At 43.4% G+C, this 27,966-nt stretch overlaps 2 protein-coding genes across 31 annotated transcripts in view; both read left to right on the plus strand.

The window, feature by feature from the left end:
* Window positions 1-27,966, plus strand: part of LIMCH1 (LIM and calponin homology domains 1) — a 316,639-nt gene that overhangs the window by 226,473 nt on the left and 62,200 nt on the right. For 21 of the 30 annotated variants that reach the window (XM_036020029.1, XM_036020033.1, XM_036020045.1 and 18 more), the window contains 2 exons: window positions 5,476-5,671; window positions 10,984-11,236. In XM_036020029.1, coding sequence (XP_035875922.1) covers window positions 5,476-5,671; window positions 10,984-11,236 — 449 coding nt within the window. Of the gene's footprint in view, window positions 1-4,465; window positions 5,108-5,475; window positions 5,672-10,983; window positions 11,237-24,505; window positions 25,846-25,955; window positions 26,068-26,505; window positions 26,767-27,966 lie in introns of those variants that run through there. The other 9 variants (XM_028505666.2, XM_028505667.2, XM_028505668.2 and 6 more) reach the window with 7 other exon arrangements.
* On the plus strand, window positions 11,254-24,137 carry LOC118499365. The gene is made up of 3 exons (XM_036020072.1): window positions 11,254-12,593; window positions 20,608-20,910; window positions 23,324-24,137. The coding sequence occupies exons 1-3, from the start codon at window positions 12,247-12,249 to the stop codon at window positions 23,754-23,756; spliced, it is 1,083 nt and encodes a 360-aa protein (XP_035875965.1). The 5' UTR covers window positions 11,254-12,246; the 3' UTR covers window positions 23,757-24,137.

Below are 27,966 nucleotides of genomic sequence, written 5' to 3' on the forward strand. Positions count from 1 at the left end.
TCTGAACTGGCCACTGGGACCAGGGGCAAGGGGTACCACAATTGGCCTAAGCCAATACTGTTTCAGGAAGGACTGTTAACCAGACCAACGAGATAAAGAGAGGGAGTGTGGTAGAGAAGGCCAGACCTCAGCCCACATAGCAACCACCATCAACTTCTGTTCCTTTAACCTGCCTTACTTTTCAATGATACTTACCACCCAAATTTGTATTCACTTATCTTTTTGCCTATTTGTATTTTGTCTTCCTAACAAGAACATAACATCCATGAAGATGAGGTACTTGTCAATTTTATAGAATGTTGTGTCCCCAGCACTAGGACAGGGCCTGGCACATACCTGATGCTCAGTAAATATCCATGGAATATATAGCTGCCCCATCCAGAGTGTGGTGGGTGGCGATGGGTCATCAGGCTGGAAAAGTAGAACCTGGAAACCTTCCAGAATAGCATTGAGACACCTTATAAATCACAAAGGAAGCAGAAAATGTTGGGTGGTAAAGCAGAGGCATCTGGAGTTTCTCAGATACCAAGAGTCATCCAACAACGCTCACTGGTTCTCATTATCTCTCACAAAAGGGAATGAGAAGAGGACAGATGAGTGAAATTATTTAAAAATGTCATGGAAGCTGGTTGTTCTGACCCCATTCATTTACACACTTTTACTGGAACAACTAGCAATTAGTACAGTGGACAGATTGGATCCTACTTTATTGAATTTATTGGGGTGACATTGGTCAATATAATTATATAGGTTTCAGGTATACAATGCCATAATACACCATCTGTGTATTGTACTGTGTGTTCACCCACCACAGTCGGGTCTCTTTCCATCACCATTTATCCCCTCTTACCTTCTTTGACCTCCCCCCCAACCTCCTTTCCCTCTTGTAATCACTATACTGTTGTCTGTATCTGAGTTTTTTTCCTTTGATTAATCCCTTTACGTTTTTCACCCAGCCCCTAACCCCCTTCCCCTCTGACAGCTGTCAGCCTGTTCTCTTATATTTATGAGTCTATTTCTATTTTTTCATTAGATTTCACATTTAAGCAAAATCACATGGTACTTATCTTTCTCTGACTGGCTTATTTCACCTAGCATAATAATCTCCAGATTCCATCCATTCTGTTGAAAAAGATAAGATTTCCTTCTTTGTTATGACCAAGTAGTATTCCATTGTATAAATGTACCACGGCTTTTTTTATCCACTCATCTATTGATGGACACTTGGACTGCTTCCGAAGCTTGCCTATTATAAATAACACTGAAGTGAACGTAGGGATGCATATAGTCTTTTGAAATAGTGTTTTGGGGTTTTTGGGGGGTAAATTCCCAGAAGTGAAATTGCTGGGTCATAAGGCAGTTCCATTTTTAGTGTTTCAGGAAATTCCGTACCGCTCTCCCCAGTGTCTGCACCCGTCTTCATTCCCACCGGCAGTGTATCAGGGTTCTCTTCTTCCCACACCCTTGACAGCACTTGTTGTTTGTTGATTTATTGATGAGCACCATTCTGACAGGTGTGAGGTGATAGCTCATCGTGGTTTTAATTTGCATTTCTCTGATGGTTAGTGATGTTGAGCATCTTTTCATATGTCTATTGGTCATCTGTATGTCTTTTTTGGAGAAGTGTCTATTTAAGTTCTCTGTATTTCTTAATTGGATTGTTTGGGGGATTTATGGTGTTAAGTTTTATAAGTTTTTTATAAATTTTGGATATCAAGACCTTATCAGATATATTGGCAAATACCTTTTCCCATTCAGTGGGTTGTCTTTCATTTTGTTGACGGTTTTCTTTGCTGTGCAAAAACTTTTGAGAAGGAATAAAGTTGAAGAAAGCATGCTACCTGACACCAAACTAGACTACAAGGTCATTGTAATTAAACAGCATGGTACCAGCAGACAAACAGACATAGAGATCAATGTTACAGAATAGAGAGCCCAGAAATAAACCCACGCCTCTGCAGTCAATATTTGACAAAGGAGGCAAAAACATACAATAGGGTAAAAATAGTCTATTCAATAAATGGTGTTGAGAAAATCGGACAGATATGTGTGAAAAAAGAAAAAAGAAAAAGAAACTAGACCACCCTCTTACACCATAAACAGGAATAAACTCAAAATGGATTAATGGATTAAATGTTAGACTCAAAACCCTTAAATATCCTAGAAGAAAACATAGACAGTAAAATCTCAGACATTTCTTGTACCACTTTTTTTTTTTTTTTGATATATCACCTCGGGCAAGGGAGAGAAAAGAAAAAATAAACAAGTAGGACTTACATCAGACTGGAGTCTTATCTTTCTTCCCTGGACTGCTCTCTGTAGAAGGCAGAATGCTGGCAGGCTTCTAGGTTATAGAAGGCTGGCAGGCCAGTTATAAATGACATAACTGGACCCCGATGAGGAAGAATTTAAACTATACTACTTTGGTGTTGCTTTGTATCTTCTGCTCTCTCTGTAAAACTTAACTCTGGGTGACTTGATAGAATCCAGTACGACTGTCCATCTAGCTGTGTCTACCTCTTTATTTCTGGCTGAAGAACCAGCTTCTTGCTTCATCCTGAGGTTCCACGGGACCAGCTTGGTCAGGGATGGCCATGGGGGGCCCGGTTTTCACTTTGCAAACTGGCCACACCATTCAGCCTTCGGCTCTCACCTGATCCAAGGTTTTATTCTTGGCTTGTTACACAGTCATGAACAGAACCGCCTTTCTGTTTTTCTTTCCCATAACTAACTGTGAGAAAGCGCTGAAGTTCCAAGAACCCTGTTGACTTTCTCTTCCTCTCTCATCTCCCGTGGTCTGTAGTGTAGGGATGGGGGAAACACTTGGGCCTTTGGGAGAGCCTTTTTGATATTATTTTCTTCAAGATCCAGCTTTGTGCTGGTACCCCAAGCAATTTGTAAATTCGGTCATTTCTAGATGAAACTAATGGCTCAGCTACCTGGGTGTCTACCCTCCCTGCTGGGAAACGGGGCCGAAGCATCCAGATATGGGATATAAGTGAGAACGAAGACCGAAGAGTTCCAATGTGTATATAATTCAATGTGTATATAGCTACACATTGAAACACACACAGTTGTGTTTTTAACTACATTTATAAGTGTTGTGTGATTTATATATTGCTATTTACATACATAGATGAATACATAGTAGTAATTACAACCATAGCTAACACATTTTGAGCACTCACCATACATCAGGCATTTTTCTGAATGCTTTCCACATAGTAACACTTAACCCCCCCCCCAATCCTGTGAAATCAATGTTATGATTAGCCCCATTTTACAGGTGAGAAAACTGAGCGTGGGCAAGGCAGCAGAACTCGGCTAAGGTCATGCAGCTGACAAGGGGTGGAGCCAGGATTTAAACCCAGTCAGCGGGACTTCTAAGACACGCTGTTGACCTACTCTAAACTGCCTGCCTTTACCAATATTTATAGTTTGGTGATCTGGGCATCGACAGCATTTAGTGAAGGGACGTTATCCAGGCTAGCACAGCCTCATCCTCAGAGGAAAGAGGCCGTGTCTAGCCATCGGTGGTGGGGATGATGCTGGTGGAGGCAGCTGTCCAACTGCACCAGAGCTGATTCAGGTTGCTAGGTTTCACCTTGGGATGTAAAGGCAGGGGCCTGGGTTGGGGTTGCAGCTTTGGTGCTTACTGTGTGACCTTCTTCAGGTTACTGCTTCTCTCTGATTCTTTTCTCTTCTGTAAAATGGGGACAGTGCGAACCACATCACTGGGGTGGGAGGGTATGCGAATTAAATAATAAAATGTATAAAAAGCATCGAGCATAGCCCCAGACATGTAGTGAGTGTTCAATAAAAATGATATTCATGTTTAAGCATTTGGCTTATAATCTGTGGATCAATAATCCAAGACAATTATTTGCCTTTCTGGAGCAATTAAATATGAAACCATATCCAATTTAGATCTGTCCTGAAAAAGTCACGAGTTCTTTTTCCAGGCTCGGCTTTTGTTCAAATCCTGGTTAACTGTTGACCTACAAGTAAACCACCTTAATTTCCATCATTGGAATTTCTGCCTTCCTCTGGAGGGTTGTGTGGGCTGCACTCACGCAGGCCATTTGAAAACCAATTCTTCAGGGGCACGAATCAGGTCCTCGGTGTGGAGACTGCAGGGCTCTCCCTTCAACCCCATCCTCCTGCTCTTTCCCCTTCCCTGCGCTGGATGCAAACCTGCCTGTGCCCTGTGAATCCCAGCCACTCCGTCCCCTCCAAGTGCCTCCCACTGGGGGTTGTGTCACAGGATCTGGATATAATTGATAGGAGCAGCCGGCAAAGGCGCTTCCTACAAAGGCATTGCCTCCCTTGGGCACATGAGCCAGCGCAGACAGACAGTTTCCAAAATCTCCACTGTGGAGAATTTTTTTCTTTCCATTGGGAATGTGGAAGGGACTTTCCTGAGCATCCCAGGAAACCCACAGTGTGACATTCCAGTCTCTGCAGATGAGAGCAATGTCATCCGCAGCTCCGATTTTAAGCAACCGTCTGCGGAAGATTAAATGGAGGTTTATCTTTGAGTGACCAGAGTTATTTTTGTTTTCGTCAGCCTGGACTATTGTAATTAATGCTAAGACACTGGCGGGAACAAGGCTTTTATTATAATACGAGGGTGAGGATGGCTTTGACTGACCTTTCTCCTGCTGGAATTTCAGTGTTTTAGTATGTGCTGCTTGCGCTGAAAAGAATTTATAATCACAGGCTGTCAAAGACAGCCATTGTTCTCACTGCTCTGAACATGTGGGTCAGCCACAAGTGCTTTCAGCTCCCCCAGCGCCAGGAGCTGGCTGAGAGCGAGAGCATGCCTGGATTCTTCTGAGGCATCAGGAAAAGCTTTTTGCATATTTTTCATTGCTCTTTTTTTTTTTAACTTTTTGCCTCAGAAAGACAGCTTCAGAGCAGGAATTTCCCTTCAAGGTAGCAGGAGATGGAAGCCCGCTGCTCCAGGATTTTACGGATCTGATTCTGTTGCAACAACAAATGCCGGGTGCATTTGCCAGATCGCATAAACAGGAGCAGTTGCGCCGCTAAACTCGGGGCTCTGTCCCAGAACAGACATGCCGTTATGGATTCCGAAAGGCGGGTCAAGGTTAAGGTTTTAGTTTTCTGGGGTTTTTTGTTGTTGTTTTCATCTACCATAGTATTCTTGTGAATCCACACTAGATGATCTTTGATTCTTCCTTTTTTCTTTTTTAAAAACGTTATGGAGTAGGAGGTCCTGGGGATTTTTTTTCCTCTTAAAGTGTGTGATTTTCAGATTGGGAAAGTTGCAGCAGGGAAGGGTTGGAGACTGAAATGTTGGCTTGTAGATGATATTTGCTAACTGGTTGCCATAACCGGTCCATACTGGTGCTAGCTGCAGGATTTCTTGGAGACCACGGGAGGCTGACTTTCCTGCGATTGAAGGCTCAACGTCTGTTGCTGTAATGTCTGCAACTCTATTTTATTTTTGGACAGGAGACCGATGACATTGAGAGCCCTAAGCGTAGCATCCGAGACAGTGGTTACATCGACTGCTGGGATTCTGAGCGCAGTGACTCCCTGTCTCCCCCTCGACATGGCAGAGATGATTCCTTCGACAGCCTGGATTCCTTTGGCTCCCGTTCCCGGCAGACACCTTCGCCAGATGTAGTCCTCAGGGGAAGCAGCGATGGTAGGTCGGAGCCTTAATCAGCTGCACGTCATAGAATTAAACACGAACAAGGGCTGCCTTGTCACCAGCCGAGGGGCTGGCACTGGCGAGGCGGAACCTGGTAACTCTAAACTGGTAGAAAAAAAGTCTTTTAATGTTGTTTTTCACCGTCCTTAGAATTTTGCTTGGCTTTGCTGGCAGTTCATCTGAGCATTGCCTCAGTGAGCGTATCTTCTGGTGGAAAATGTGTGACATCATTGCTCCCTGTGTCTCGGTGAACCAAGACGCTGTGCAGACCATTAGCTCATAAAGTGTGCCGGAGGTTTATATCCTCCGGGTATGAGGAAGGGAAATGTTTGAGCGAGCACCACACTGTGTCAGTGAGAATGGATTGACTTCCAGCAAACTGGAAATGCAGTGCACACACTGAGGAAAGTTCTGAAGCCTGGGATTGTGAAACTTTGAGTGTCACAACTTGGGCAGTGTTGGATAGGTATGTTGCCCAACTGTTGACGGGAGCCAGGCAGGTGGCTGTTCGTGGATAGGACACCACCTGGACTGCCTGTTCTGAGGCTGGCTTTGATTTAAATCCTGTGGATTTTGTGTTACCTGTAAGGAATGATTATTTTTTTCTTCATAAAAACATATTGTCCTGCAACCTGATACCAATTTGATGCATAGTATCCAGAAGCTGTTTACCTTTAGTCTCTTGCACCTCTGTCCTTTTTAGAAGGGGCCGTGGCTTGGTTCAGCATGTATGAGCTTGCAGAAAGACAGTAAGGCTGGTGGGGAATTTTTTGTTTGTATTTTTAAATGTATTTCTTGACGCTAATATTTCTAGACACTTAAGCCTACTCTCCAAGATGAAAGTGATCTTTTATAGATAAAAGATGCCTTTCAGCTGTACAATTCGACATTACTAAAGCATGTGGGCATTTAATGGGTCTAGGTTCTGAGTTAATTACCCGACTGCTAGTATCTCATTTAGTCCTCCTCACAGATTATGATGCACTCACATAATATCTCACTTAGTCCCCCCCACGGGGCTGTAAGGTATTCCTTCTTATTCACATTTTCAATATGGACCTTAGAGAAGTTAAGTAAGCATCCTAACATTGGCAAGTGACAAAATTACTGTAAGTAGCGTCACAGCCCCTAGAATTGTGTGTCCAAATCTTAAACTCTTAAACTTAGTTTACCCACACTTCTTTGTTTGCCTAATAGATTTTTTAAATTCTAGAATGTCTGAACTAGTACTTTTGTTTAGTACTTAAACGTCCCAACAAATAGATTAGCCTCAGGGCCACATAGTATGTGACTCCTAAAGAATTCCATGGCACATTGTGAGGTGCTTGAAAAACATTTCTAAAATTTCATGTGACCTCAAGTACCACCCACAGTTTTAGAAGTTACAGCGCCCAGTGTGCGATCTTACTGAGCTTTAACATAACTGAAAGGTAGGTTTACTTTTACAAAACCTATCTTAGCTAGACTATTTCCTCCACATCATTATGATTGCTTTAAAAATTGTTATTTTTCCTCATCTTGGTTCTGTATAACTGGTAGTGTAGCTCCTTTATTTTTTCTGTCACCAGCTGCCAGGGGTTCAGTTTGTAACGAGCCACATCTTGAAGGGATTTGAGATGGTGGTTGCTAATATTGTAGTTGTGCAGAGGCACAATTTAGTTTGCAACAATTAAGATTGATAAGCTAGAGTCTTTTTATAAACTTTTTTTCATCTAAAGACACATGAAATTTAGCTTCACAAAACACCGTTCATGAAAGAGCATCCGACACACAGATTTCACCAATCAGCCTGATACCTTCAGGCTCATGTTCTTGTAAACTAATCAAGACCTAATGAGGTTTTTAAAGCAACACATTTCTATGTGCCTAAAAAATTAGTATAATTTTATCCAAGTAGATGTTATATTTCCTTAGAGTGCATGGTATTTTTTAAGTGCTGCTAATCAAGAAGATTGCTAGTCCTAATAAACTTTCACATTCAGAAGAAATTTTTTTTAAGTGTTGCAAATTTATTTCTTAGTACTCATAATCAATTAGGGAAAATCTGACTATAAAGTTCCCCAACTCCATATTGAGTTGATATGGACAGCTTTTGCGTTATTATTATTGAGGCCCACTGACCCATTCAGCAGGGACAATCAAGAGCCACACTCAACAGAGGTGCCATGATTCTATGAGTTGGACACAAGAGCTTCCTGGTGGGGATGCTGTGGGTCCCCAGGGCGAGGCAGCCAACCTGTCCTGCTAGACAGGTGCCCTCCCTTCCCTTCACCAGTACTCCTCCTGGGGCCAAGAGAGTAGCTTCATTGAGGAGGAAATGCAAAAATTCCACTCGGGTACTGTTAAAATTAAGAACATATTTTATAAACATGATGCATTTTGTTAAATGAATACTCTCATCTTTTATGCAAAAGATGAGTTATGGAAGAGAAATAAGGAATGAGAGAAATTAAAGTGCTAAGAGAAGATTAAAGAGCAGAGGGTGGGGGCTGGGTATGGCAAAGATATGTAAAAGAAAGAAAGCCCCCCCCCCACATTTGCTACAAGGGAGAGAAATGTAGCCCTATGGAAAAGAAGGATCAGATGTTGATAAATTCTTAAAAAATTTTAATAAGTGAAAAAGGTGGTCTGTTTATGTGTTAAATAGCCTATTTGGAGACATTCACTCAGTATATTATACATAATACATATTTTTTAGATATTGTACATGAAGTTCATAGACTATAGGATTTTAAAATTGAGACAGTTCTGATCTATTACTAAGCCTTCACAGTTGATCACAGAAAAGAATGATTTTCTTTCATTCATTTATTCAGCAAAGGGCAGTGCCTCCCCTAGTCAGAGGCTTTAAGCAGAGGGCATTTGTCCAAGAGAAGGAGATCCCAGTGGGAGAAACGCTGGGCTGGGAGTCTGAACCACAGACATCGGGGTCCCTACTGGCACTCACCAGCATCGGAAAGGGAGTTCTCTTGGCCTCTCCAAGCCTCCGTTTCCACCTGTATGAAGTGCAGATGATATTAAATAGGGAAACACATCTAAGAGCTTGGCAAGGTATTTCCTTATAAAGCAATTCACAGGGCTCTAAACATTTTATTATGACACTGAGAGAGACACACAGTATTTGATAAAAGACAGGATGGGAAGGGAGCTAAGTTAAAAATTGAAAACTAACAAGTAATGAACCAGTCAAAGCTTCAGAAGACTGAAAACAAGTGGCATGAATAATTCATAAACCGAATATTTTATCTGCAACAATGAGCAAGTTGTTTATGGTCAATGCCATTAGCTTTTACAGTCTTTTTTAAAAGATTTTTTAAATTTATTTTTTAGAGAGAAGGGAAGGGAGGGGAAAAGAGGGAGAGAAAAACATCAATGTGTGAAACATCCATCAGCTGCCTCTTGCACACCCCCAGCTGGGGACTTGGCCCAAAACCCAGGCATGTGCCCTGATGGGGAATCAAACCAGCAACCTTCCAGTTCCCAGGCCAGCGCTCAACCCACTAAGCCACACCAGCCACAGCTAACTTTTATAGTCTTTAAAAGTCATTAAATCACTTCATCTCAAGGGCAAATCATTTCATTCTCATTTTATAGAAAAGGGCAGCCGAGTGCATTAGACACCAGCCCAGGAGCCCACAGCTCATTATTGGCATATCCAGAACTATTAGGACGTAACGAGTAGTCAGCGTTTATTAAGCCCTTGCTGTGGGCCAAGTGCTGTACCGATAATTTTACATGTGTCCAATCCTCCCCATAGCCCTATGAAGCAGACGACACTGTTCTCTTCACTTTACCAGGTGGGAAACGGAGGCTCAAACTGGTTAGTAACAAATGCAGAGTCTCGTAGCTCCCGAGGGGCGGAGCACACCCTGAGTGGATCTGACTAACGCCCTGTGCACACTCCCACTCTGCGAGGCCGCCACATCTCTTTGACTCTTAGTTTAAGGTTCTCTTCGCAAGTGTAAATAGGTGGTTTTCCATTTGGAGTTGAATAGTCTCATAATGCTCTCATTGATTAAGAGTTTTCACCCGGTGTGAAGATGGCAGTTATGCGTAAATAGGAGTGTTTTAATGACAACTTCACTCTATGGGTGTTAGAAATGTAGTGATGTAAGACTCAGGAAACAAGGATACAATATAATTAATTGTGGGAGCTACTTGCAAGAGAAGACTGATGTTGGCAACATTGAATCCCTTCACCTTGGCTAAAACAGTCTTGAAGCCAAACCAATTCATTTAATTTGAGGACGCCCACTGTGTGCAAAGACACTGCAGGAAGTGCTGTGAATAATATAAAGCCCTATTCGCAAGATACAAAATACAAGGTGAAATGTGCAAAAGAAAAGAATAGATTATTAGGCCGTAGGGTTCACAGGAAGGGCCCTGATTTAGAGGAACGTGCATTTATCATAACTCAAACCATTTCCTGGAAGGCAAACCCTTGGTTGTAATCCAAATCAGCCACATTTCTGAATTCCTGTTTTTCCTACATTGTAACTAATATTCTCCAGGTGTTTCACGGGTTGGTTAAAGGTACCTCAAAGACAAATGCTTTATAATTTTTATTTGTTGGAACATCTAGCACAGTGTAAGACGTGGAACCACAGGTGCTCAATAAAAATTCTACTGGTTAATTTATTTTTTCTCATGAGAGTTGCAGAATCTAGGCTGGTGTATTGTGCTATTTTGCACGTGTGTTGCTAATTGTAATTCTCAGGTACAACTAGGCTTGCCTCTGTTTTTTTATTTTCAATAATTATTTACTCAACAATTTATTGGGGTGACATTGGTTAATACAATTATATAGGTTTCATGTGTACAATTCTATGATACATCATCTCTATATTGTATTAGGTGCTCACCACCCAAAGTCAAGTCTCCTTCCATCACCATTTATCCCCCCTTTACCCTCTTCAGCCACCCCCTACCCCCTTTTTCCTGTGGCCATCACCATACCGTCGTCTGTGTCTGTAAGGTTTTGGGGCTTTTTTTTTGTTAATCCCTTCACCTTTTTTACTAGGCCCCCAACCCCTGCCTCCTGACAGCTGTCAGTCTGTTCTCTGCATCTATGAGTTTGTTTCTTTACCTCTATTTTTGTTTAATTTGAAGGGGTTTTTTTCCTGATTAAAGTTGAGAGCTTTTCCTAGAGTAGGCTAATTTAGACTGATACTTTAGATTTGTTAAGTGAGTAATGGAAGGAAGGAATCCCCAGAGCCCACAGATTTAGCCACATCCCCAATACTGCGCCTTCGGGACCTTTTTTGCTGGCCTGGCCCCCTGCTCAGCACCTGGCCTCTCTTCCCCAGGGAGAGGAAGTGACTCTGAGTCCGACTTGCCACATCGGAAGCTGCCTGATGTGAAGAAGGATGACATGTCTGCCCGGCGGACTTCTCATGGTGAGCCGAAATCAGCAGTGCCTTTTAACCAGTACCTCCCGAACAAGAGCAATCAGACGGCCTACGTCCCTGCGCCTCTGAGAAAGAAGAAAGCGGAGCGAGAGGAATATCGGAAGAGCTGGAGCACCGCCACCTCACCCCTGGGTGGGGAGAGGCCCTTCAGGTAAGGCCCCACCGAGTGCTGTCCCCGTCCTGGTGCGAACACGAGTGGTGCGGGACCTGCAGCTCCCCGCATGCATTGGCTCAAGCCACTGTTCCAGAACTCGGGTGTGAGATCGCAAATGCAGTGGGCGGGGCAGATCTTTGGAGAGAGATTGTGGTGGTAAGACTGGAAGCTTCATGAAGGCACCTAGAACAGTGCCTAGCACACAGTAGGTATTCAACAAACACTTGTCTAACAAGCAGATTAAAAAAAAACAAACAAACTGGTCCTGTTGATAGAACATTGAGAACAGATTTGTTATCCATGTCCTTGTTTGGAGACCGCCCGACTCCTACTCCTATTAGATTAGGTGCAGAAAGACTTGCCTTTATCCAAAAAGACATTTTCTATTGAGATGCATGCTAATCTAGGTACACGGTCAAGTATGTGAGGGATGCATGGAACATGCTCCAGAATCTCAGGTAGAAACTCCTACTCAAAGGAAGATACATTGGGCTGCTACTCTCTTTATAGAAACAGTGTTTTTCCTTTTTCCTAATCTCTGATTATGTGTTTCTTCTTTCACTTATTCAGCAAGTATTTATTGAGCATCTACTATATACTAGGTGCTGTCTTTTAGGAATTGGGGACCCAATAGTAAATAAAATAGAGTCCCTGCCTTCAAGAACCTTATAGTCCAATAAAAGAAACTTACAGTCCAGTCTAATACTTTCAGCAAAACCACCTTGATTCTTGCATGGTTTTCTCTAATAGTTTACCTTTATTATCTATGATTTTCCATTGAACAAGCATTTTATTAAAAGTTTTAATTACTGAACAAAGTATAAAATTTACCATTCCAGTTGAAAGGGTTTTTGCCTTTCAATAGCAATTTTGAAATAGCTCTTAATCAATGTGGAGATTATGATGCATTGTCTTAATTAACAAATGGCTACATTTAACTTTAGTCACATTGCCAGGATCCTATTGCATGCCATGACTTTTTTTTTTAAGTGGAAAATAGTACCAGCATGACCAGAAGAGGACGTGGGGTCTGCTCCCCAGGTCGGTCTGTTAGCTTGGTAAACCGTATTGTCCAACTCACTAGCTATCCCGAAACGATAGAGGAAGAGGGAAGTGAAGCGGGGTCTCCTTGTGAAGAGGAGGAACCGGCTGGCCAAACGGATGCTGACGGGAAGCCTTCTGCTGATGGGTTAGCATTACCCGCTGGCAGTGGTGAGGAGAAGCCTCCTCCAGAGGGGGCTGCGGTAGCACCAGCTCCCAAGTCTGAAGAAAAAGATGCTGCTGAAATCCAAAAGCGCAGAAGGCTAGAGCAAGCTGGGATCAAGGTCATGCCCGCAGCACAGCGTTTTGCCAGGTTAGCTCTGCAGGCCAAGGGCTGGCCTGGCCAGCTTGGTGCATGCCTGGTGGGGTGGAATCTGTCTGGCGTGTTGGAGTTTCCATCTCGTTGCCCTCCTTCCTGCTTTTTGTGGCACCGCTGTTCCCTCCTTGGAGCAACTGGAAATCCCGAATAGTCGCTGCCCTTGGGAATGTCTCTGCTTAAGTAGTTGGTTATGTGAAATGAAGGCGAAGAGTAAGCTTCTTGCTGCCTGATTAGACCTTGTCTTAGTCAAGAATTGTGGCCAGTCATTTGCGGGCTGCAGGATCTACCTTGCAATAACACTTTATTTTTCAATGGTTTATGGCCTGTTGATTTTCACACTACTCCTAAATGGCTCTTATCTTACTTTACACATCACTAGGAAATAGTTCCTTTGAAATAGGGAGCACTCTCTGTAGAAAAAGTGGCTGGCTTACAAAAATCCACTTACATCCTTTGTCCCAAGGGAGTAGTAAGAAAGACTGGGTTTATTTGACTCCTCTTCTAAAGCATGTCGATTCAAAAACAAAGAATGGAGTAATTACTTCTCTTAATTGTAACAAAGGCACTAGTATACAGTCCCGATGGCTTCATGTTACATGTGGGACGGAGACTTTCAGCAGTCAAAGGCACAGGAAACTACGGTTCTCCAGTTTTATGTGGTGTTTTGAGAAGCTGGTTCATTTTTTCTCATATAATAACCACAAAGATCCTAACAAATATCAGTGAGACCAAGATCTGACAAATTGAAATTCATAACAGTGTGACCATTGAAATTCCTTTGCCACTCAGCACACCATTTGATCCTAAGAAATGGGCGACACACCCATTTTCAAGCAGGGCAAAGTGAGGATCAGTGATAGTAAATGACTTCCCGGTCTCAGAGTTGGTCACTGAGGACCTGGCGGCCGGATTCAGAGACTGTGGTCACAGCACCCCATCGGTCTCCCACACGTTTAATGGAACGGTTTCCATTTCTCTGCCTAATTCCATATGTGGTTATTGCTGTAATCTAAGTCTTCACTGAAAGTTCCAGCACTGACTTCTGTGGAATTCATTCTAGAATAACTTTGTATTGATTAAAAAAAAAAAAAACGGACGTATTTCTTCCCTGTCTGTTGTATTCCACAGCTGTGTGTCTATCCTAAACATGTGTGTGCTTCTAGGAAACTCGAACACAAAATCTGCTTGTGTTAAGAGCAACTCTCTGGGCTTCTGAAATAAGGAAAAGCAATGTGATAAAATCTTAAACACAAAAACAAATTTTGGCTCAGAGACCCTGTCAGATATCTATTTTTTTCAACATAATTTGAGCATCTACTTGTGTGAAAGAGCAGGAGAGGCGCTCAGAGTACGAAAGTGAATAATAATATCTCCTTTTCTTGCACCAGTTTTCAGACTGTTCCTGTTTCCGTCTTCAGATCTAGGGCCCAGTGAGAGTGGGTAGTGAGTGATACAAGTGAGAGTATGATTAAAAAAAATTAATCCTAATATCCTTGACACAAACCTTCATTTAATAACTTCAATGAAGTCTTTAAGCTAAAATTTACTCGAGGCCATTTTTATTTTGTTTTTGTTTTTGTTTTTTAATTGCCACTCTCTTGTTTTTTTAAAAAAAAACTCCTCTTTGAAAATTGGTTGTTCCCTGATTACTAATGTGGTTGACTATCCCATTATGTGTACTGGCCACTCAGGTTTATTCTTCCATAAATTGTCTCACATCCTTTGCCACTTTTATTCCTTTTGTAACAAAATTATTTTCTTATGATAAGAACACTCAGCATGAGAATTCCCCTCTGAACAAAATTCTAACCGCACCACTTAGTATCATTAACCATAGATACAATGCTGCACACCAGGTCTCCAGAGCTTATTCTTCCCACTGAACTAAAACTATGCTCGTTGATTAGCAACGACCCACTTTCCCCTCCCCCAGCCCCTGGCAACCCCTGTTCCACCCTCTGATTCTAGGTGTTTGACTCTTAGGCCTTTCTTACAAATAGAATTGTGTAGTATTTTTTCTTCTGTGGCTAGCTTGTTTAGTTTAGTGTAATGTCTTCAAGGTTCATCCATGGTGTCTCATATGGCAGAATTTCCTTCTTTTTAAAGGCTGAATTCTTTTTGAAGGCCCATACTTTCTTTCTTCTGTTTTTCACCGGTCCGTCAGCGGACCTCTGGGTTGTGTCCATAGCGTGGCTGTCGTGAACAGCGCTGCACTGAACAAGGCTGATATCTCTCTGGGATCCTCATTTTGGTTCTTCTGGATCGATACCCAGAATTGGGATTGCTGGGCCATATCGTAGTTCTCTTTTTAGGTGTTTTGAGAAACTTCCATATCATCTTTAGAGTGTTCAAAAGAGTAAGGAAAGACAAGTGGGGAGCGACATTCAGCTAACTCAGCACACCCAGAAATCATGGTGGCGGCAGGAAAGAAGGGTTTGGGCAAAGGCTGGAATTTCCACTTCAGTAACTGGGAGCTTTATTTTCTAATAAACCACTGAAATACTTTGTAACAACATGCCTCTGTGGGCATGCCTAGCATCACGGTTAATTTACAAGTGTAATTCTGATTGCTGAATATTATACTATGTGGTCCTTTTTACTCCTGTCCACATTTCCTGTTATCTGGCTTAATTTTTACATAGTTTTGCCCAACTCACCTCTGTCAGGCAGAAATTTGCACGTCAGTAAATGTCAGCACACCCTAGATCTTTTGCCTTAACATTTAAAATTGGGTTCAGGAAAATTATGCATATTCCTGGAAAACGTCCCTGCTAGTAGTGGGACACAGCTGTGCCAAATGCCCAGGATTCCTTTCTGAGACCGATTTTCAGCTGCCAGTGCTCTCAGCAAGGTTTTATACGTTCTGCGCCCCTCATCTGACCTCTGTGTCTTTGTCACCCACTTTTTGTAACCCACAGCAGAGCTGAGAGTCGCTCTACGTTCATGCACGTTTGGGATCCTGCTTTTAAGGTGGCAGAAAGTAACTTGAATGAAACGCGTGCAATGAAGAAAAAAAGGATTCTTCGTGTCTCGAAAATACGAATATAAAATATTTAAATATGCTGACATCTCTTAAAACATTTCAACTTTGTCTCCTGTCTTGGCCACCCAGATGAATTCTGGCCACCACATAGTTGATTGAACTCCATCAGAGGCCCAAGATATTTCTTTCTCCCGTTTCTTAGCTGGGAAGGTGTGTGTTGGTGGAGATGGGTGAGACTGTGGAGCCGTGACTCTCCTTTTTAGACTGTTTCTCCTGTTGATGCCACTCTTCCCCAAGTATTCTCAAGCCCCTCCTTGTATTATGTTTAACTCCATATATTAAAGGGTGGAAAGGTGCATGGTATTCCATTTTCCCATGAGTTTAGAAGCCTAGGAGTCCCGAGTATATTAGGAGGCATCTTAGCATCCAGAGACAGAAAGCAGGACTGCTTCATAAACGTGTGGAGTTTAATCTTTATTAGAGTTGCCATTGAAGTAAAGAGCACATAAGCCACTTTTTCTTCTCTGTTAGTTTATGATCAAGTTAGCTTAATTACCCCCCAAATATAGACTCTGCTAAAGAAGCCAAGATTTCTGTTTTTTGAGAGGATAAAACAAGAACTGAGATTCCCTTCCCCAGAATTAAAATACTATGGAGATTTAAGTTCTCTGACTTGGTGTTTCCCGTTGGAGAAGTAAACGTTTTCTGAACTGAATTATAGGTTTCACGTGATTGTACTCCTCTTCTAATTGTTTTCATATGTTTCAGCACTCGGTATTTTCTGCTAGTCTGTGGATCTTCTCAACCACATAGTAATTAATTACAGAGGGGGAAAAAAAACCCCTCCGAGGAACAATAGACATTTTAGAAGTTTCTAGAGGAAGAGCAGATGCAGCTAAGCGCCAGACACATGTTCCTCTCCATCCCTCCTCACCAGATGCCCATGTCCCTGACTTGCTGAACAGATCCCTGGGGATCAGGGACCAGGCAGACGCACAACGTGCATGAACTTCTGTGACTCTGGCTGGAGCTGCCCTGTTTGGACTCCGGGTGAAGCCGGGATGTTTTCGGTGTTGCCCATGACATTCCCAGGAGGCCTAACAGGCTTTTCTGGAGAGCCCAGTTTCTTTGAATAGAACGAACTGACTGCCAGTCTGAGATGGTTGCTTGTGTGTTGCCAAATCAAAGGGAGTGAAAGAAAATGCCAGCTCTTCCTTAGTTTAAAGCATTATCTTGCTCACTTTGAAATTTATAAGCCTCAGAAACGTTGAGACAAGAGCTTTTTCTTCCCCCTCACCTGCTTCGAGCCCATAATCCCTGCTGCCAAGATAGCCTTCCTTGTTTTAGACAACGCTGGACAAGGTTGCTAGGTTGGAGGCAGGGCCTGGCATTTCTCATTTCACGGTGACTGTGTTCTCTCTAAAGGAAACAGTGGGCTGTGCCCACAGGGCCACCCCTTCCTCCCAAAGCAACTCTTTTATGAATGACTTAGAAAAAAATAGAAGTCCCCAAACTGCCCGTGGATATCAAGCCAGACAGCCTGGGTCTCCCCCTTAAATTTACTCAGTGTACCAAAGTTCAGATACCTGGAGCCAGAAATCTCAACGTTCTCCTCTGCCAAGTGGGCACCAGAATTCTCATCTTGCATTCTGTTATCGTGAAAGTCAGTGAACCTGAACTTAGTTAGAGCCTGGCGGGTTCTCGCTGTTCAGAGAGGTGTAATGATTGAGAAATAAAGTACATTGTACTGAAGCCTTACCAAAGACTGCCCTGAAGGTCCTTCAAGGGAGAAAGAAAAGCACCTTATAAAAAGTCACTTAAATATTTTGGTAACTAGACACCTGTGAATACAATCGCACACATCTACCTGGTACATATGATTTATTGCTTCGTGGCCAACAGTGCCAGGCCAGAACTTGCGTCATTATTATTATTTTTCTTTCCCTGAGTCTGCCTTGAAGCTCTGAATTTACAAGATTCAAGCAATTAGCAGAAAACCAGTCTTTGTGACAGTGCAGGGGGAGTGGCTTTAGGTGGCCAATGACATGGAAAACTACAAATCTAAACTGAGATCACTTGCAGGGAGTCTTGCCGGGCTGGGCACTTAGCCTAAAAAGAATCACCCCAGGGAATTTGTGGTCTGGCTGGGCTCACATGATGCAAAAGGTGCCAGACTCTCTCTGCTTAAATTGGCATCACGAATTGTCATGGCTATTTGCATAAATGTATATATTTTACTCCAAAGAATTCTGCCTGAGTTCGGGGAGATTGAAACCCAGGACCCAGATTGAAAATGGAAAGAATGCTACTCTTGGACTTCAGAGGTTCGAGCTAGGGGTCTGCTCCCACACTGGGACCGGAGCTGGATCAGCAGAGACGAGCAAATGAATGTGGCAGCACTTCGTACACTGCGAAGTGCTGTGCAAGCATTGTGTGATATGATTAGTTAGCTTTCTGCTTTCATTAATCCTGGCTGAACATTGCTCTCTGTAAGCAGGGATGCAAATCACAACTCCATTCTAAGCACAACTTACAGGATCCTTTCATTTAGTCACCAAAATATTTCTCTTTCTTCTTTCCCCATAGTAATGATCATGCCTTAAGTTTTGTATGATGCCCTGCTTTCAGTCCCCTTTCTGCCCCAGTCCTCTGTTTAATGAATAGCGCAGTGGTAAAGAACTGGACCTCTGGAGTCTGCTTGGGTTTGAATTTTCATTCCAGCTGACACTTTGACCTTGGGCAGATTTCCTCACCTAATCTGAGTTGTCACTCCGTAAAATGGAGATGCTAGTTACACTAACATTGCAGGGTTAGTATTAGGGTTTAATGAGTTAACACTTAGAAAAATATTTAGCACATAGTGTGCCCTCAGTAACTATTAGTCACCTTCTTTGTCCTCATCAATGTGCTTTTTTAAAAAAAATTATTGTATGTCTTCCATTACCATTTAGTCTCCTTATACCCTCCATACCCCCCCCGCAATCACTGTTGTCCACGTTCATGAGTCCTTTTTTTTGTTTGTTTGATACTTCCACCCCCTCTTAGCTGTCATCCTGTTCTCCACCTCTGAGTTTGTCACAATTTTCCTTATTAGTCCAGTTTGTTCACTAGAGTCCACACGTGAGTGAAATCACATGGTATTTGTCTTTCTCTGACTGGCTCATTTCACTTAGCATGATGTTCTCCAGGTCCATCCATGCTGTCACAAAGGGTAAAATTTTCATCTTTTTTACAGCTGAGTCCTCTTCCATTGTTATATCTACTCATGATATATGAGTAGCTGTTATATCTACTCATCTATTGATGGACACTTGGGTTGCTTCCATATCTTACTTATTGTAAATAATGCTGCAATGAACATAGGGGCACTTATATTCTTTCTAATTAGTGTTTTGGGCTCCTTCCAGTATATTCCCAGAAGTGGGATCACTGGGTCAAAAGGCCCAGATCCATTTTTAATTTTTTGAGGTATCTCCGTACTGCTTTCTACATCAGCCAACACCTGTTGGTACTTGACAAACACGTCACAAAGGAGGCGGGAAGGCGTGTAAGCATGCTGCAGGGGTGGGCCAGAAGGACGCCGGGAGTCGAGGTGCAGCACAGGGGGCACGGTTTTGTATTTGACAACACACATTTATTTAGGGAGGAAAACACCGCTAACTGCCTCCCAGTAACATTGTTTCAAAATGTTACTGAGAACGACAGCATTGAGAAGGAGTTTTCCGGGCATGACTAATGATGACTTGATTTTCCAAAAGTCAGATGGAGTGAGGGCCTGCTGTGGCCCAGAGACGGTGACCTCCCCTGGAGCAGTGCGGGGCGGAGCAGCCAGCGGCGGGCCGCCTGACTGACCGGAGAACACGGCACCTTGCTCCTCACTTTCCTCTTGGCCAGGCTAATTCCTCCTGCCTTCATTTCTGAGATGAGTGGCCCTTTTAGGATAAAGAACTTATTCTTAATCCTCTCTCAGAAATCAGATGCAAAGTAGGTGAACTTTCCTTAGAGATTAAAATACTTTATTTACTTATCATCTTTATGAACTGAGATGATAATAAATGGTTTTTTACTGTTTTAAAAAGTATTAATACTTAGAAACAAGGCGATCTGATAAGTAAGTAAGGGTGAGAGGAGTTTGTACGAATATCAGATACGCAACAATCAACTGTATTCCCACCCCGCCTGTCTCCAACAAAAACAAAATAAAGTGAAAAAGTCCTGATATTCTACCAGTAAATTACATTCCTCTAGAAATTTAAAGTTTGGGGCTGTCAAGATGTTTTGAAAATGGAAACAGCCCAAAGAAATAATGGTTAAGCCATTCTGTCAAAATGTCTGACTTGGCATCTAGCATTTGACAAAAAGCTGGTGGCGGAGAGTCATGGGGGTAGAAGCTGGAAGAAAGGGTCTCGGATGGCGGGGGGTGGGTACAGGGCAGGGCAGCCTCTTCTGCCTTTGGTCCACCCTGTGAATGGTCACAAGCACCTCCAGATGTTTCAGATGAGCTCCGCTCCGCAGAAAGACCTCCCGTACACTGTGCAATCCGGTACACACCCTAGATGTGCTATCACGTAGCTGCCTTCCTTAGCTTTCGCCCAGGTCCCTGTCTTGGTGGCTCACATTTCTGCCCTGTCAGTCAAAAACAAATTGAGTCCCTACTGGGTCCATTACTAAGGTGCTAGAGAAAGGTGAACGGTGAAAAGCTTCCTACTCTTCCAAAGTTCATGAAAAGAATCGGAATTGCCACTCTCAGAGCCATTTAGGACCCTGCTTTTCTGATGCTGATGGACCCTGTAAATTAAATGAATTTTTAGCGTTGCTAGTAGCTGGCTAACTTCAGGGTTTTAAAACCCACACTAACTGTAATGCAACTCTGGACTAAAACAGTAAGCAGGTGTCATCTGAACTAATGACACTGAGAAGACCTTTCACTAACAACACAGTTGCCTGCCTGGAAATGGGGATTTAAAAAAAATTTTTTTTTTGGTCTGATCACATGTGGAGTTCCATTTAATTTTGCTCTATCAGTCAAAAGCAACTAAGTGATGAGAAAGAAGCTGTTCACGATATCATCCTTTTGAAAGAAAACCCTTTCCTGGCCCACCAACGTGGCAAAAATTCAGAGTCGGAAGGGGAAGTTGCGCGCCGACTGCCTGACCTGGAGAAAGATGACTTTGCTGCCCGGAGAGCCAGGAGGAACCAGACCAAGCCGACGGTGCCCCTGAATCAACTCCTCTATGGGCCTTACCGGAAAAAAGAGGCAGAGAAACCAGAGAGCAGCAAACAACTTTCAAAGGGGATCTCAGAAAAGAAAAGTCTAGAACACAAAAGGTGTGCACCGTGTGTGTGGTGTGTAAGACAGAGAGAATGTCACTGAGTAACAGTGATTTGTATCATAGCCCTCCCCACTCACTCCTCTCTTTCCTGCCCCGGGTGTGTGTCGTCGGTGTGGTGGTTTATTTTGAAGCAGAACCCCAGATATCCGATCTCCCTGAATGCAATGGCAGTGAGTGAACAGACCATGTCCCGAATAGGGTTGGATTCACCAAATAAACTTTGTTGTGCTGGATCTGGACCCATTACTACACAGGGGCGCTGGTGTCACAGACGGGAATTATTGGCACAAGTATATATGTGCCATTGCCACCAGGGAACAGCCACCTCCCGAGGCTGTCCAGCCCGTTCACAGCAGGCACAAGACAGATATTCCTTAGCTATAAGCTCTTCTCTCCTGTGTTCTCCTTTTAGATATTGGCAGGGAAAATAAACGAGGCTTGCCCTTTCTTCCCTCACACTAGCAAGGTCACCTATACATGGGATGATAGCTACTTCACATTTTTTAAAAATTCGAAAACATATAATGCACCTCTATTGGTCATAGACATTGTTTTTTAAATGAGTGTCCTTCTCCCAACATTTCCCCCATCCTCTTAATTTGGGAAAGGAAACATGTAGTGAAGTTGGATTTGGCCAGTGATTTTTATCCTTAGAGGGATATGGTTTCTCATTTAACCTGCCAGGTTGCTAAATCTCATAGAGTAGAGTTGGTCTGTGTTTTTTGCTTATATCAAAATCTGTTAGAGCTTGCATCTCTAATATTTCACTGCCATCTTTTTTGCGTATCACTTAAGAGGTTTGCGAATCTATTGAACTAAGACTATAAATATATCGACTATGTATTATTACACAATGAAAATGCTTCTTTGGGCAGAGTCATTGAGTAGTTAGTGTTTTTTGGGTTTGTTTTTGTTTTAGGAAGTACCAGACACAAAACACCTGAAAGATCCCCAGGTAGAACAGGTATTAGAGTTCGAAAGATGTGGCACAATTTTTTTGTAGGACACATTATAGCTTCAGGAGGCTCCGTGTTAGTGGTTCTTGTTGGCATGCCTTGTAACAGACCATTCTAGGAGGGCCTTGTGGGAGGGATTGGTTGTTGCCAGTGAAACAAAGACCTCTGGATAACTGACTAGCATCAGGGCATATTGATGGGGATCAGCAACTTGAGTTAGGAAAAGGAGTAGCTTTTGTATCTCCCCTTTTTTCCTTTCTCCTGCATGCAATTTTAATTCCTGCTGTTTCCAGCTTCATTTGTCTGTTGTCACCTGACTCTATGAGTAGGGACACAGTTCTGGGTCTGGGATAGCCCATGACCTCTCTGATGGGCATCAGAGAACTGATGGAAAAAAGAATGGTCCTCGGTGGGCCTTTGCTATGCTCTTCCTTGATCTCCTTCCCCAAACTAGAAGTAAATAGAAAATTCTGTAGCCTTCCTATTTGCATATGCTCTGCGAATACACAAAGGCATCCTAGTAACGAAAGAATACCTCGTGGTTTTCTGGCTTGAGTGATATATTTTGAGAAAATAAATAGCCCTTGATATGTATAACTTTTGGATTTTCTGTGTCAATAAGCATGTTTGGTTGGAAATCCACTTTTAATGTTTATGCAGATCAAGACCACAGCGTTAGTTTAAATTACAGCATAGTCAACATTAGACATCAAATGTTCACTTCTTAGGAGAACAACTGAAAAATATCAGTTTTAGCATCAATGAACCTAAGCAGTTATTAACACAAGGAAGAAATGGGTATTGAGTCTAGATCAAGGAAAAGAGGATACACTCTATTTGTTCAAGTTCACATGAGCCAAACCTAATGCATGCTCTCAGGAAGCAGGGACTGAGTTTGAACATGGAAACTTTCTGGTCGGAATCAACTCAAACGTGCTTTCTGGCAGTTGTGGGTTTACGGTTGAGATGTTTTCGTATGTGAACAACATTCCAGCTATCTCCAAACTAATCCTAGAATTTGGAGCAGGCAGAGCTCATTACTAACATTTTACTGGTGCAGTAAAAGGCATTCCAGGAGGGCTCAGGGATTCAATTAGAAAACTTGAATTCATTATAGTAACTGGAATAGTGTGGGAACTGGGCATCATTACTGACAGACCAAAATCTCATTACCGTTCTTAAGAGTCTTTCCGTGAACCCTGGCTTCTTTTCCTAAACTAAACCAGAGACTGTCATCTGGTGGAAAAACTGCCTTCTCATTACCGTGTCAAAAGGTAATGCAGGGGAAAGTAATCAAGGCTCGCGCACGGACACGCTGTTTTTGAGAAAGGGAAAGGTACTTCCATCGTTTCGTTCAACCTCCGAATGTCCGTGCTTGACCACCTGTTTGTCTGCTCCCCTCCCTTGAACTTTATTTTTCCAATGATGTCGGGGTCCGGATCCCACTGACAGAAACCAGGGCCAAACAGAAGAAGTGAAGTCAGTAGTGACCTGTGTCCTGCGGGCTCGGGAGAGCGGACCTGCGGAGGAGGGACTCAGGAAGGTGCCGGATATCCACAAGGACGACCTGGCACAGCGGAGGATTCAGGGCAGCCTCGCCCCTCCCCGCGAGGCTCCGAGCTTTGTCGGCGGCTCCAGCATCACGGAAGCCGACCTGGAGACCTGGGAGAGACTGAAAGTGTCAGGGCAGACGAGGTGTGTTATGTTTTCCCCGGCAGTGGCGCTATTGAACTTTGAAGGAATCCAGTGCTTAGCCTTCGATCATTTTTTGTTTTCATGGCTGGAAATAGTTAATGCCTCTCAAAACACAGAGTATATTCTGCATGAGTTGAGAGTTACTAATACAAAAGTTACAAGCCATGGGGATGGAAAACTTCCTCTTTAATCCAACCAACTAATTGTGAATGGTTATTATGATAGGCTTGTTTGCTGTAAGGAATTTAAACTTGATTTTTAAATAATTTTAATATTTCATCATACCTAAGATTTTTTATGCCATCACTTATGATGTTGGAAGTGATATTTGTTAAAGCAATAGACACTGAAAGCCCTATTTACCCCTTTGATTGATGAATGGGAAAGCAACTCTGCCCTAGCCATAGAAGTATCTTTCATATACGTAGCGCCTAAAAGAAAGGAAAGAGAAGAAAAACCTCTTATTGACTTGTATTTGCCTTAGAAACCTTTGGAACTCATTTCTGGTTATAACTAGGGATGAAGACGTTGAGCATGCCTGTGCCCCTGAGCCCTCGCCAGAAATTAAAGCAGAAACTGCCATCCGGGACGACTTTGCCAGCCGCAAAGCGCGGGCCTATAAGAAAGCTTCCGGCCCCAGGCAAAAGTTTGTGCACTTTGGACCAGTGACAGAGATAGATCAGCAGAAATGGAAGCGGCTCACCATTGGCAAGGCTGGGCCTAGGGAGGACGTAGGAGGAGTCATCGGTCCTAGCAGCAAAATTCAAACCTACTCTGTGTCCTCAGCCTCGGTGGCCACACCCAAATTAAAGGAGAGCCGAATGCTTGAGCCGCAAAATGATGACAGGTATTTTTTGCCAAACATGTGCGAGGAGATTCGCATGGGAGTCACTGCTGCTCGTAAGGGCTTTGCTGAAGCTCGTTAAAGAAACCTCCAGAGAGGCCTCCGTTTCGACAGGCTCTTTTGCTGGTTAAGGGGAAAGTAATGCTGGCGTGTCACCCTGGGGGGAAGCATGCGAGCGCAGTTAAATGGCAGGCGTCCATTTTGATTCTGTTGTCACCAGAATCACACCCTGGGAATGCCAATAATCTTGGCAGATGACCCTCTTCCTTCAGCTGCATTAAGCACTATTTATTAGTTGGAAATACTGAATGAACTCGACGGAATGTTTTAATGCTACGCCTAGTGTGTCTTCTAAAGATAGGTGATAGAAATCAGGTTTACCTACCTATCACTTCCCTCTTTGCTATCCCATAGAGGGGTTAAAAATAGTTATCAGTCCTGTAATTCAAAATTTGAACATCTAAGTAGACACACAAAAAAGTGAAGGTCTCTTCCTTCCTCTACTTAAAAACATTATGTGATGAATCTTGAGTGAAAAGACCGCTTTCTCGGTGGTGTCTGTGGGTCAAGAGTTTCCTTGGATGAATCACCACCCCAACTCATGAAGGTCACCTGGGAAGACTCCTTGTAGACCTGCAACTGCCCCTCATCTCCACTGGAGGCCTTCCAGCTTTAAATTCCCAAGCCCTCTTTCGGGGATTCAGTTCTGTGAGCTGCTCCCTCTTCCATTAAGCAGGTAGAAGGCTCTGGGTCTCCTGGGAACCCCCATTCCACCTGCACGGTGGGATCAAAGTGAAGCTCTCCATGACAGGAGGAGATGCACAAGTCATTCTCCTTGGTCCTTGAAGTCCAAAGGAAAGAGTTAGATGATCCATGACATACAGAGAGTTTCTCTGGTTCCATACCATGGGTGACACTGCAGAAGAGAGCGGGCTTTCAGTAGAAGTAACCCTAGCACACCAGAAGTACACAGCTGGGGTTTCTGAAACTGATGGGGACCTAGGATGGAAGAGTGGGAGTAAGCAATTAACAAGAAATGCGTGTTTGAGACCTTGCGTATAGAAGGGGCCCCCACTCAACCCCATGAGTGCCACTGCCAAGTGGCAGTCATGCCAACCGTCTTCTACTTCTCTCAGGCCCTTGCCAGGGTTCACACTGCTTCAGCTCAATTGGCGTATGTCATCTTTACTAACTGGCTTCTGGGATGAGAGCAACTGAACTCTCTTAATCTTTCAGTCTCCACGACTTCCAGTATCTTCCTTCATAACTCTATTTCCTTTTCTCTCTTGATACCATTGCTACTTGATTTTCAACAGCGTAATGAATTCTGGCGTAAATGGCAACAGCAGCAGGGTCTCGCAGCGGGCTCCTGTCCAGGGGTCCCAGGAGGAGCCTGTCCGCGGTGTAGGCGCATGCCCAACAGGGACAGAGGAAGGTGAGGAGCGAGGTTTCCTCCCTCCCTGGGAGGTGAAGGATGACAGGTGGGGTCGAGGCCTCTGGTGTGAATTCTTCCCCTAGGAGTAAAGCTGTCCTCTCCGGCTTTAGTTACATCCGAACAGCTGCCACAGGATGGCAAAGAAGAGCAAGAAGGAGGTGCTCAAAGAGCTTCTGAGATGCCGCCGCAGGCTGAAGGATCCAAGGAGAGTGGCCAGCCACTGTGAGCGCCTTGCCTGCATTCCAGGGTGTGCTGCCTCTGCTGTGCTGGCTTCTGTGTCCCCAAAAAGCAGCTTAGAGCCACAGTATGCACTCGGTGACTGATGCAATGTGGAGTTAAGTCACTTAAAGGAATGCGCCCATCCTGGGGTCAGAGTTCCGCTTTCTGTGCCCGCTCTGGGAAGAGATTTTAGCGTTTGCATGTGGTTGGGCGCTGGCCAGATTTTCTTCTCAGAAATCGTGAAAGCCAGAAAGGGAAACGTCTTCCCACGTGAGTATCGGTTGCATGATGGAGACCCACGGTATTAGTCCTCAGTTGCTGTGCGTGCTGCTGCCTCTGCGGACATTGGCTCCTTCTGTCTTAACGCCAAGTGAGTGACGCTACTGAAAATATCTTTAGAAATAAGTGGACTTTGATTGGCTGGACTGAATGTTGCCCTAGTTCACGTCCCCTGGCCTCTGAACGGGAGGCTTCGGGGAAAGAAGAGAGCTCAGAGAAGATGACAGCGCCTGCCTGGAGTGGCAGCAGACTGAAAAACCAAAGAAAGCTGTATGATTCACAAAGAGATGACATGATGGCCAGGAGAACTGGGATGTCTCTTAGACACGTTCGATCCAACCCAAACCAGTTCCTTCCGGTTCCATTTGCAAAGCAACAGAATGCGGAAAAATCTGCAAAAGGCCCAGCAATGAAAGATAAGAGGTCAGAAGATTATCCTGTGGCCTGTTTCTTGTGACTTTGTTTCTCCATTCTGAGCCTTGGTATATGCTTTGAGTATGTTATTAATGCATTATGGCACATCAATGCCACTTACCCACTATTGCTTACAGAAACTGAGTGTTAAAAATTGGCTCAGTCTGCCAAGAATGTGTCTTTCTTTTTTTTTTTTTTTTGCATGGAAGCAAGTGTGGAAAGAATAGTTCAGTTATGAATTTTTCTGTCAAGCATTCTTTTTGACTCTCATCCATGGGCCCCCTCAATGAGAAGCACCTTTGTTTCTTCCTCACTGACGCAGGAGCTTCTGGGTAAAGGGATTAACTTCTTTTTGATCTACTTGATTTCACTCTGATTCTAGGAGGTTCTTCCAGTCCAAAGAAGATGTATATCACTTACAAAATTTGTAACTTAATTTAGTTTCAACATTAGGAAATCCTTGGTGTTTTCTAGATGTGGGAGTTGTGTTCTGTGCTATGACTTGATATAAAATGAAGAGTAGGTAGCCGTGACAGGTGTGGCTCAGTGGTCTGGGTGCCGTCCCACCGACCAAAAGGTCACTGTTTTGATTACCAGTTGGGAACACATGCTCGGTTGTGGGTTCAATCCTCGGTAAGGGTGTGTACAGGAGGCAGCCCGGCAATGTTTCTGTCTCATGTGGCTCTTTAGCTCCCTCCCTTGCACTCTTTCTAAAATAAATAAATAAATAAATAAATAAATAAATAAATAAATACTGTTTAAAATGAAGAATAGGGAAATAATAAAACTTCTGTCGCTATTTAGTAGGAGTGGTACATTTGTGGACTGCCTGGTCAGTGTAGGGCAAGTGTTTAGCATGACTGTAAGTTCCGCTATGAAACAGGAAGTGATGGAGTTCTGCTTCATGAAGGGGGCTTGCTTGATGGTAGTGGGACAGAGGGTGGAGTGGGGGACAGGAAGAACCTTAAGTAATCCTAAAATTGAAAAATAATATCCTACCCATCTTGATCTTCTGGATTTAATCTGTTTTACATTCTTCTGAATGATACTAATAATACTTTAGTTCAGCCTTACTATGACACTGGTTTCAGGGAGCATGGGTAATATTCGCGCTCTACAGCTAGAGAGAGCGCTTAGTGGCCTTTTCAAGGTGTGTCTGCTCCCTCTAGCTCACCTTCTCAGAATTCCCAGGGAGTTGAATGGATGTCA

This window comes from Phyllostomus discolor, chromosome 1 (genome assembly GCF_004126475.2).
Source record: "Phyllostomus discolor isolate MPI-MPIP mPhyDis1 chromosome 1, mPhyDis1.pri.v3, whole genome shotgun sequence".
Lineage (NCBI taxonomy): Eukaryota > Metazoa > Chordata > Mammalia > Chiroptera > Phyllostomidae > Phyllostomus > Phyllostomus discolor.